The sequence below is a fragment of the Hemibagrus wyckioides genome, linkage group LG08, assembly GCF_019097595.1.
Source record: "Hemibagrus wyckioides isolate EC202008001 linkage group LG08, SWU_Hwy_1.0, whole genome shotgun sequence".
Taxonomy (NCBI): domain Eukaryota; kingdom Metazoa; phylum Chordata; class Actinopteri; order Siluriformes; family Bagridae; genus Hemibagrus; species Hemibagrus wyckioides.
The window spans coordinates 1217501-1230000 of record NC_080717.1 but is presented as its reverse complement, the minus strand read 5'-3'; the positions used below and the strand labels follow the sequence as shown (position 1 = coordinate 1230000).

Sequence of the window (12500 nt, the reverse complement as noted above, 5' to 3'; positions counted from 1 at the left end):
GTTTAATAAATATAATAATAAATAAAAACTTCACCCCACTTATTAAAATGTTTATTGTTAATATTTATCCTTCTCTTACACATTTAGTTTTTTATATGGTGTTTAATTTATAATGATTAATAATAACACACACATCTTTAATGCGGAAGTAAATGATTTCATTTGTTTACGTAACACACAAGTGATTTTTTTGCCATTCGCCAATAAAATATGTTTATTAATACGATTAACATATTAGAATAATATTATACTATACTATAATATTTATAGACGCTTATACACTCGGTTTGAATAAAAAAAAGTCTTCTCATTTTAGTAAAAATCTCCCGCCTTCTCCTCGTGGTGCGCATGCGCGGATCTGAACGGTTTGGCGGCTTGTTTGTGGTCAGTTCTGGATTTAAGAGACTTTATATGAACTCTATATAAACTCACAGAATTATAGTTTTATTTTATTTAACAGACGAGATGGTGGAGGGACCGGGCTGCACACTGACCGGAGAGAAAATCCGCTCCAGAGTGAAAAAGGGACAAAAAGTGCTGCAAATTAGAGGAAACGCAGTAAGTGTGTGTGTGTGTGTGTGTGTGTGTGTGTGTATTAGACGCAGATTTACTCTCTGTATTAGATGTAGAACACTGACATGTTGTAACAGTCCTAGAAAGATGTACCACTGTACTAGTGGTGTAACACTGACCTCTCTTACAGCTCTAGAACACTTACCTTCCGCTGAGCTTTACCATAATGACCCCTGGACTAGGTCTAGAAACACTGACCTGTCACGGAAACACTTACTTGTCATAGAACACTGACCTGCTATAGAAACACTGACCTGTCATAGAACACTGACCTGTCATAGAAACACTGACCTGTCATAGAAACACTGACCTGTCATAGAAACACTGACCTGCTATAGAAACACTGACCTTTCATAGAAACACTGACCTTTCATAGAAACACTGACCTGCTATAAAAACACTGACCTGTCATAGAAGCACTGACCTGTCATGGAAACACTGGCCTGCTATAGAAACACTGACTTGCCATAGAAACACTGAGCTGCTATAGAAATACTGACCTTTGATAGAAACACTGACCTTTCATAGAAACACTGACCTGTCATAGAAACACTGACCTGCTATAGAAACACTGACCTGTCATAGAACACTGACCTGTCATAGAAACACTGACCTGCTATAGAAACACTGACCTGTCATAGAACACTGACCTGTCATAGAAACACTGACCTACTAATGAAACACTGACCTGTCATAGAACACTGACCTGTCATAGAAACACTGACCTGTCATAGAAACACTGACCTGCTATAGAAACACTGACCTGCTATAGAAACATTGACCTTTCATAGAAACACTGACCTGCTATAGAAACACTGACCTGTCATAGAAACACTGACCTGCTATAGAAACACTGACCTGTCATAGAAACACTGACCTGTCATAGAAACACTGACCTGCTATAGAAACACTGACCTGCTATAGAAACACTGACCTGCTATAAAAACACTGACCTGTCATAGAAGCACTGACCTGTCATGGAAACACTGACCTGTCATAGAAGCACTGACCTGTCATGGAAATACTGGCCTGCTATAGAAACACTGACTTGCCATAGAAACACTGACCTGCTATAGAAACACTGACCTGTCATAGAAACACTGACCTGTCATAGAACACTGACCTGCTATAGAAACACTGACCTGTCATAGAACACTGACCTGCTATAGAAACACTGACCTGCTATAGAAACACTGACCTGTCATAGAACACTGACCTGCTATAGAAACACTGACCTGCTATAGAAACACTGACCTGCTATAGAAACACTGACCTGTCATAGAACACTGACCTGCTATAGAAACACTGACCTGTCATAGAACACTGACCTGCTATAGAAACACTGACCTGCTATAGAAACACTGACCTGTCATAGAACACTGACCTGTCATAGAACACTGACCTGCTATAGAAACACTGACCTGTCATAGAACACTGACCTGTCATAGAACACTGACCTGCTATAGAAACACTGACCTGCTATAGAAACACTGACCTGCTATAGAAACACTGACCTGTCATAGAACACTGACCTGTCATAGAACACTGACCTGCTATAGAAACACTGACCTGTCATAGAAACACTGACCTGTCATAGAAACACTGACCTGTCATAGAACACTGACCTGCTATAGAAACACTGACCTGTCATAGAAGCACTGACCTGTCATAGAAACACTGACCTGCTATAGAAACACTGACCTGCTATAGAAACACTGACCTGTCATAGAACACTGACCTGCTATAGAAACACTGACCTGTCATAGAAGCACTGACCTGTCATGGAAATACTGGCCTGCTATAGAAACACTGACTTGCCATAGAAACACTGACCTGCTATAGAAACACTGACCTGTCATAGAAACACTGACCTGTCATAGAACACTGACCTGCTATAGAAACACTGACCTGTCATAGAACACTGACCTGCTATAGAAACACTGACCTGCTATAGAAACACTGACCTGTCATAGAACACTGACCTGCTATAGAAACACTGACCTGCTATAGAAACACTGACCTGCTATAGAAACACTGACCTGTCATAGAAGCACTGACCTGTCATGGAAACACTGACCTGTCATAGAAGCACTGACCTGTCATGGAAATACTGGCCTGCTATAGAAACACTGACTTGCCATAGAAACACTGACCTGCTATAGAAACACTGACCTGTCATAGAAACACTGACCTGTCATAGAACACTGACCTGCTATAGAAACACTGACCTGTCATAGAACACTGACCTGCTATAGAAACACTGACCTGCTATAGAAACACTGACCTGTCATAGAACACTGACCTGCTATAGAAACACTGACCTGCTATAGAAACACTGACCTGCTATAGAAACACTGACCTGTCATAGAACACTGACCTGCTATAGAAACACTGACCTGTCATAGAACACTGACCTGCTATAGAAACACTGACCTGCTATAGAAACACTGACCTGTCATAGAACACTGACCTGTCATAGAACACTGACCTGCTATAGAAACACTGACCTGTCATAGAAACACTGACCTGTCATAGAACACTGACCTGTCATAGAAACACTGACCTGCTATAGAAACACTGACCTGTCATAGAAACACTGACCTGCTATAGAAACACTGACCTGCTATAGAAACACTGACCTTTCATAGAAACACTGACCTGCTATAGAAACACTGACCTGTCATAGAAACACTGACCTGCTATAGAAACACTGACCTGTCATAGAAACACTGACCTGTCATAGAAACACTGACCTGCTATAGAAACACTGACCTGCTATAGAAACACTGACCTGCTATAAAAACACTGACCTGTCATAGAAGCACTGACCTGTCATGGAAACACTGACCTGTCATAGAAGCACTGACCTGTCATGGAAATACTGGCCTGCTATAGAAACACTGACTTGCCATAGAAACACTGACCTGCTATAGAAACACTGACCTGTCATAGAAACACTGACCTGTCATAGAACACTGACCTGCTATAGAAACACTGACCTGTCATAGAACACTGACCTGCTATAGAAACACTGACCTGCTATAGAAACACTGACCTGTCATAGAACACTGACCTGCTATAGAAACACTGACCTGCTATAGAAACACTGACCTGCTATAGAAACACTGACCTGTCATAGAACACTGACCTGCTATAGAAACACTGACCTGTCATAGAACACTGACCTGCTATAGAAACACTGACCTGCTATAGAAACACTGACCTGTCATAGAACACTGACCTGTCATAGAACACTGACCTGCTATAGAAACACTGACCTGTCATAGAACACTGACCTGTCATAGAACACTGACCTGCTATAGAAACACTGACCTGCTATAGAAACACTGACCTGCTATAGAAACACTGACCTGTCATAGAACACTGACCTGTCATAGAACACTGACCTGCTATAGAAACACTGACCTGTCATAGAACACTGACCTGTCATAGAACACTGACCTGCTATAGAAACACTGACCTGTCATAGAAACACTGACCTGTCATAGAAACACTGACCTGTCATAGAAACACTGACCTGCTATAGAAACACTGACCTGTCATAGAACACTGACCTGTCATAGAACACTGACCTGCTATAGAAACACTGACCTGTCATAGAACACTGACCTGTCATAGAACACTGACCTGCTATAGAAACACTGACCTGTCATAGAAGCACTGACCTGTCATGGAAATACTGGCCTGCTATAGAAACACTGACTTGCCATAGAAACACTGACCTGCTATAGAAACACTGACCTGTCATAGAAACACTGACCTGTCATAGAACACTGACCTGCTATAGAAACACTGACCTGTCATAGAACACTGACCTGCTATAGAAACACTGACCTGCTATAGAAACACTGACCTGTCATAGAACACTGACCTGCTATAGAAACACTGACCTGCTATAGAAACACTGACCTGTCATAGAAGCACTGACCTGTCATAGAAGCACTGACCTGTCATGGAAACACTGACCTGTCATAGAAGCACTGACCTGTCATGGAAATACTGGCCTGCTATAGAAACACTGACTTGCCATAGAAACACTGACCTGCTATAGAAACACTGACCTGTCATAGAAACACTGACCTGTCATAGAACACTGACCTGCTATAGAAACACTGACCTGTCATAGAACACTGACCTGCTATAGAAACACTGACCTGCTATAGAAACACTGACCTGCTATAGAAACACTGACCTGTCATAGAACACTGACCTGCTATAGAAACACTGACCTGTCATAGAACACTGACCTGCTATAGAAACACTGACCTGCTATAGAAACACTGACCTGTCATAGAACACTGACCTGTCATAGAACACTGACCTGCTATAGAAACACTGACCTGTCATAGAACACTGACCTGTCATAGAACACTGACCTGCTATAGAAACACTGACCTGCTATAGAAACACTGACCTGCTATAGAAACACTGACCTGTCATAGAACACTGACCTGTCATAGAACACTGACCTGCTATAGAAACACTGACCTGTCATAGAACACTGACCTGCTATAGAAACACTGACCTGCTATAGAAACACTGACCTGTCATAGAACACTGACCTGCTATAGAAACACTGACCTGCTATAGAAACACTGACCTGCTATAGAAACACTGACCTGTCATAGAACACTGACCTGCTATAGAAACACTGACCTGTCATAGAACACTGACCTGCTATAGAAACACTGACCTGCTATAGAAACACTGACCTGTCATAGAACACTGACCTGTCATAGAACACTGACCTGCTATAGAAACACTGACCTGTCATAGAACACTGACCTGTCATAGAACACTGACCTGCTATAGAAACACTGACCTGCTATAGAAACACTGACCTGCTATAGAAACACTGACCTGTCATAGAACACTGACCTGTCATAGAACACTGACCTGCTATAGAAACACTGACCTGTCATAGAAACACTGACCTGTCATAGAAACACTGACCTGTCATAGAACACTGACCTGCTATAGAAACACTGACCTGTCATAGAACACTGACCTGTCATAGAACACTGACCTGCTATAGAAACACTGACCTGTCATAGAACACTGACCTGTCATAGAACACTGACCTGCTATAGAAACACTGACCTGTCATAGAAGCACTGACCTGTCATGGAAATACTGGCCTGCTATAGAAACACTGACTTGCCATAGAAACACTGACCTGCTATAGAAACACTGACCTGTCATAGAAACACTGACCTGTCATAGAACACTGACCTGCTATAGAAACACTGACCTGTCATAGAACACTGACCTGCTATAGAAACACTGACCTGCTATAGAAACACTGACCTGTCATAGAACACTGACCTGCTATAGAAACACTGACCTGCTATAGAAACACTGACCTGCTATAGAAACACTGACCTGTCATAGAACACTGACCTGCTATAGAAACACTGACCTGTCATAGAACACTGACCTGCTATAGAAACACTGACCTGCTATAGAAACACTGACCTGTCATAGAACACTGACCTGTCATAGAACACTGACCTGCTATAGAAACACTGACCTGCTATAGAAACACTGACCTGTCATAGAACACTGACCTGTCATAGAACACTGACCTGCTATAGAAACACTGACCTGCTATAGAAACACTGACCTGCTATAGAAACACTGACCTGTCATAGAACACTGACCTGTCATAGAACACTGACCTGCTATAGAAACACTGACCTGTCATAGAAACACTGACCTGTCATAGAAACACTGACCTGTCATAGAACACTGACCTGCTATAGAAACACTGACCTGTCATAGAACACTGACCTGTCATAGAACACTGACCTGCTATAGAAACACTGACCTGTCATAGAACACTGACCTGTCATAGAACACTGACCTGCTATAGAAACACTGACCTGCTATAGAAACACTGACCTGTCATAGAAACACTGACCTGTCATAGAAACACTGACCTGTCATAGAACACTGACCTGCTATAGAAACACTGACCTGTCATAGAAACACTGACCTGCTATAGAAACACTGACCTGCTATAGAAACACTGACCTGCTATAGAAACACTGACCTGTCATAGAACACTGACCTGCTATAGAAACACTGACCTGTCATAGAACACTGACCTGCTATAGAAACACTGACCTGCTATAGAAACACTGACCTGTCATAGAACACTGACCTGTCATAGAACACTGACCTGCTATAGAAACACTGACCTGTCATAGAACACTGACCTGTCATAGAACACTGACCTGCTATAGAAACACTGACCTGCTATAGAAACACTGACCTGCTATAGAAACACTGACCTGTCATAGAACACTGACCTGTCATAGAACACTGACCTGCTATAGAAACACTGACCTGCTATAGAAACACTGACCTGTCATAGAAACACTGACCTGTCATAGAAACACTGACCTGTCATAGAACACTGACCTGTCATAGAAACACTGACCAGCTATAGAAACACTGACCTGTCATAGAAACACTGACCTGCTATAGAAACACTGACCTTTCATAGAAACACTGACCTGCTATAGAAACACTGACCTGCTATAGAAACACTGACCTTTCATAGAAACACTGACCTGCTATAGAAACACTGACCTGTCATAGAAACACTGACCTGCTATAGAAACACTGACCTGTCATAGAAACACTGACCTGTCATAGAAACACTGACCTGTCATAGAACACTGACCTGCTATAGAAACTATGACAGTGACATAACACCTTATACTGTGTGTGTGTGTGTGTGTGTTTACAGGTGGTGGTCAGGGAGACTTGTTCCAGTGTTTTGGGGGTGGTCAGTACACCGGAGTGCAGACACTCGGTAAAGAACTCTTCATGTACTTCGGAGGTCGAGCGTTAAGGTATTATTATTATTATTGTTATTATTATTATTATTATTAGATTATGTGGCTTGTTTGCTGTTCCCTGTTACTATGGCAACGCTAATGCATTAGACACAGTGCAGTAATATAACCCTGTGGTGCCAGTCTGACCCACAGTCTGACCCATGCTCTTATATAACCGTAATGCACAGCATCTGACCAATCAGGTTGGAGGACTCGGCCATGCTGTGTGATATAACTGTGTTTAATCTCGTATTCACTCAATAAATGAGAATATTTAATCAGTTCTCACTGGGTCACATCACTCTCCTAATGTAACGGTCAGTGTTTGTGTGTCAGGCTGCACTTTGGGATGGACGGCTCCATGCGTATAAACACGGCGGAGAGAAAAGACAGCAGAGGAAGTCCTCCGACTCTCATCATCTCCCTCACTGAAGACACGCTGACCTTCTACAACACCACCGCTGAAATCCGGTACCACTGCTAACACACACACACACACACGCTCACCGACCGGGTAACAGCGTCAGTCCTTCACATGCTGATGCTCAGGGTGTGTGTGTGTGTGTGTGTGTGTGTGTATAGACTCTCAGAGGACTGCAGGGAGAAGGTGCGTCTCATGGCGAGTCTGGACGTCTGTTCTCCGAGCTTCAGTGTGTGTGCTGCGGTGGAGGCGGTGTGTAGAGAGAGTGGACGCAGTGTGTGTGACGTCCTGCTGGATCAGTCGGTTCTGCCCGGAGTCGGGAACATCATCAAGAACGAGGCGCTCTTTCTCACCGCTCTGAATCCTGTGGTCAAGGTTAGAAATTAATATTAATAATATTATTAATAATAATAATAATATAAAAAGAAAAAAAAGGAAAGAACAGGGTTAGGTGTTAGATTTATATACTTTACTTTAATACAGCAATTTGTTATTACACCTTTATTACTACATATTAAAATAAAATGATTCTTTATTGCATAAATATAATAATTAATATAAGAATCATTAATAAAATATTTGATTGCATTACAAATACAATTATTATCCGTGTCATTTATTCAAATAATTCTTAATATATATTAATAATATAATTAATGTAATAAATAATAGATAAATCATTAATTACAGCACTGCTATCAATAAAAAAGTAAAAACATGTAATGGCTTGTAATATGTGGTTAGTGTAGATGGGTGTGTGTGTGTGTGTGTGTGTGTGTGTGTGTGTACTGTGAACATCTCAGTTACATTTCTGTTTGTTTAGTGTTTATTACAATGGACAGAGAAATAAACAGAGCAAAAATTTTACAGAAATCTAAATGAAAACTTTCAAATAATAAAATGATTGAATAATCCTGTAACCTGGTGTGTGTGTGTGTGTGTGTGTGTTCAGGTGAATCAGCTTAAGCCTGAACTGCTCCAGCACCTGGTGAAGATGACCAGAGATTTCACACTGCTCTTTTATCAGGTGTGGTCATTTCCTTCATGCCTGATACAACAATCATGCAGCTTTATAGAGATTTATTACATCATGATATCTGGACAGCAATGCTGAAAAATCGTTTCTGACGCGTCACATGCTAACATCGGATCTTTAAACACTCTTTATATCTCTGTATCAGTGTCGGAAAAGTGGCTCGGCGCTCTATAAGCACTGTAAAGTGTATAAGCGCTCCAGCTGTGGTCAGTGCAGTGCTGCGGTCACCGTGTGTCGGTTAAGGAATGACAACAGGATGACGTACTTCTGCTCACGCTGCCAGACTGAAGATCCCACTGAAATCGACATCAGGTGAGATGTTCAAAATTGCTTCCAGCTCTCTGTTAAAGCTTTAAAGTCTGTCAAAACACACACACACACAATGCTCATGTGATGCTCTGTGGTGTAACAGTAAACTCCCCAGGCTGACCACTCTACCTAGACAGGCGAGTCAGAAATCTGTGCAGGACGTCGACCAGGTCGCCACAAAAGAGGAAGAAGAGTGGTCATGTGACCTCTGCACTCTGATTAACCGACCAATCATCAAGTTCTGTGAAGCGTGCATGAATCCTCGACCGCAGGGTGAGTCGCAGAACAGTTCAGAAGAAGAGCTACACAGTCGCAACGATGCTGAGACGTAGCCAATCAGATCTCAGTTCCCACCCTTAATGCTATAACTACCAATCAGATCTCAGTTCCTGCCTACTATTTACGAATTTCCAAATATTTATTCAATAATAAACTTCCTTTCAATAATGAACCTCTGGCTCTCTGCAGGTCATACAGAAGCAGTGAAGGATCCTCCCTTCTTTAGTGAACTTATCCGCTTCCCTCACAACACTTTCTCCAAACCTCAGCAGGAAGTGAAGCTCAACTGCAGGGCTGCTTTCGGGAACACCACCCTCGTCCTGTCTGACCTCGGCGCCGGACCCGCTACACCTCCGAGTCACACCGCTGACCGCAGGACCGGCGTAGGGCTAGGGAGCGACTCCAGCACAGCTACGATCAGGACACGGCCCACAGGACCTCACGGCTCCAAACGGGCCTCGTATGGATTTCCCAGCATTCCGAGCAAGAGGAGGAAGACAGAGAGCGGAGAGCCGGGACGTCTGACCGGAGCCGAGCCGCAGGGTGAGAAGCAGCAGACTTCAGGGTGAGGCTGTGTTTCAATCAGCTGTAGTGTGCACCACTTCCTGCTGTCTCTCTGTATTAAAACACTGTCTCATTCCAGCACTACATCACAACCCACAATCCCTTGCTGCACCACTCACCATCGCCCCGCCGTCCTCAGGGTGGTCACTAAAGAGGGAGAGAATAAAGGACGACAATTCTACACCTGCCCCCTTCCCCGAGGATCCCAGTGTCACTTCTTCCAGGTAAAAACACAAAAAAAACCCATATAACTTTGATTTTATTTCAAATTCATCCAAAGATAAAGAAAAAATTGAAATCAAAACATTAAAGAGGAAAAAATGATAAAAAATTTAACTTTATAATTCTCTTCAGAAAGCTACAGCAATAATTAATGTTATGGATTTTATTCAAATAAAATAAAATAAACTTTCTTATTTAAGAGCCTCTGGGACAGCGTGCAGCAAACATTTTAAAGAGCAAAAACGAATATATAGATAAATAATGCAGTTTATACATCAGCCCTAAATGTTATTTTTTGTATTATTATTATTATTATTATTATGATGATGATTATTCCTGTGTGTGTCATGGCAGTGGGCGGATCTTCACTTCCCCACGTGTCATCATGGTAAACGCTCCCTGATGAGAAGTGTCCTGAAGCTGGGGCCGAATAACGGCCGGCGGTTTTACGTTTGTTCGCTGAAACAGGGGAAGCAGTGCGAGTTCTTCCAGTGGGCGGAGCAAAACTCGTGAACCAATCAGCTGCTCAGGCGTCACGTCGTCACACACAGTTCCATCCAGGGCTATTTTACTCGAAACATTTAATTTACATCTCTAAACACACATTTATACATTTGCATTTTTCTGAATACAGATACTACACTTTTCTGAAATAGATTTATTTAGGATAAAAAATGGATAAGAAAAAGGATTTTTTAATCACAGTAATAAAAAGTTTATTTAAAAATTAAATGTACATTTGTTTGCAGAAAAATTCTTCATTCCTTTTTTTCCCCAAATGTATAAATTAGACTGTTCAAATTTACATTCAGTGTGTGTGTGTGTGTGTGTGTGTGTGTGTGTGTGTGTGTGTGTATGTGTGTATGTGTGTGTGTGTGTATGTGTGTGTGTGTGTGTGTATGTGTGTGTGTGTGTGTATATGTGTGTATGTATGTGTGTGTGTGTGTATGTGTGTGTGTATATGTGTGTATGTATGTGTGTGTGTGTGTGTGTGTGTGTGTGTGTGTGTGTGTGTGTTACACACAGTCGACTCTGTGCACCTGAGCTTTGTTGCTCTGGGGATTAAAGACTGTGAAGGGGAACTGTGTGAAGCCGGAGATTTTATTACACGCTGCACCTTTAAAACAAACAAACAAACAAACAAACAACATCAGAAAACTATTTACACTGAACTAAACAAACACTTTATTTCTTCTTTAATACAAAATACATTATCCCAAAACCAAAAACTATTCTAATTACTGTTTATTACATAAAACTATTTTTAATATATATTTATTTACTTTTACACTAAAGTATCTAAAACCTTTTAAAAGTATTTTAATTTTTTAGAAACAATGTTTAATCTTTGTTTTCTTTATTTTCAGGAACAGTAAAACATTCCATTTATATATTTTTTGTATTATTTAAATATTTTAAAAAGTAATAATAAAGAGCTGTGAGTCGTTAAAGGACAGTTTATTATATACTTTAATATTTATGTTCTATTATATACACAATCTGGTTATTTCTTAAACTCATACATGATTTTTTTTATCTTTGTGCAATAATGTATTAGGTAAAGATTAACATTTTGTTTAAAATAAGTTTAGATTTTATTAATCATTATTACTGACTTCTCTATCTGTAAATCCTGAAGTATTTCTCTGAAACAAAGATAAAAGTTACTGTAGAAGTTTAAAGTTTTTATTTTAGTGTATATTAAGATCTTAAATGAATAAATGTGTTTACTGTAAAAGGTCAGCTCTGATTATAAACTTTAATTCTGTAAAAGAACCAAAGAACGTTAAATAAACACAGAGTCCAGAACTGACCGAATCCACCCGTGCTGTTGGCACAGATGATCGCCCCAAAGACTTCTGGGTAATGCTTCTTCATCCTGTAGATGGCGGTGTTGCAGGCAGCGGTGGGCGTGGCTCCTGACCTCATCAACTCCACCGCTAAAAAACTGTCAACAAAACAAAAATAAATAAATAAATAAAACCTGTCAACAAGCCAGCTGCTGTTCCATCTGCTATTAATAATTTTATTTATTTACAACCTGAATCTATAAAAAAATATATAATTATATTTGATCCTTCAAACCTCCTCCTTAAAAATATAGAAAAAATCAATTCATATTTTATTTTATTACCTGTTTATTTGTTTTATTCTTTCTATCTAGTTTATTTATTTACCACAGTTACATTCTCCTGAGCTGCAGGTAAATATTCAGTATATTGTTGAAATC

At 40.7% G+C, this 12500-nt stretch overlaps 2 protein-coding genes across 5 annotated transcripts in view; one reads left to right on the top strand and one right to left on the bottom strand.

Moving 5' to 3' along the window:
- The first annotated feature begins 340 nt into the window (after positions 1-340).
- Positions 341-10783, top strand: neil3 (nei-like DNA glycosylase 3). 3 transcript variants are annotated; one of them, XM_058397580.1, is made up of 11 exons: positions 341-384; positions 461-558; positions 7349-7454; positions 7776-7910; positions 8022-8235; positions 8813-8887; positions 9042-9208; positions 9309-9478; positions 9674-10049; positions 10128-10272; positions 10625-10783. In XM_058397580.1, the coding sequence occupies exons 3-11, from the start codon at positions 7429-7431 to the stop codon at positions 10781-10783; spliced, it is 1467 nt and encodes a 488-aa protein (XP_058253563.1). In that variant the 5' UTR covers positions 341-384; positions 461-558; positions 7349-7428. The 3 variants fall into 3 exon arrangements, with proteins under 3 accessions (XP_058253563.1, XP_058253565.1, XP_058253564.1); XM_058397582.1 differs by having other exon boundaries at positions 354-574; XM_058397581.1 differs by having other exon boundaries at positions 354-558; positions 9674-10027; positions 10625-10761.
- Positions 10784-11208: 425 nt separating this feature from the next.
- aga (aspartylglucosaminidase) overlaps positions 11209-12500 on the bottom strand; it is a 13754-nt gene continuing 12462 nt past the window's right edge. For both annotated transcript variants that reach the window (XM_058397583.1, XM_058397584.1), the window contains 2 exons: positions 12085-12218; positions 11209-11387 (listed from right to left, as the gene is read on the bottom strand). In XM_058397583.1, the coding sequence (XP_058253566.1) occupies positions 11287-11387; positions 12085-12218 (235 nt within the window). In that variant the 3' untranslated portion in view covers positions 11209-11286. The remainder of the gene's footprint in view (positions 11388-12084; positions 12219-12500) is intronic.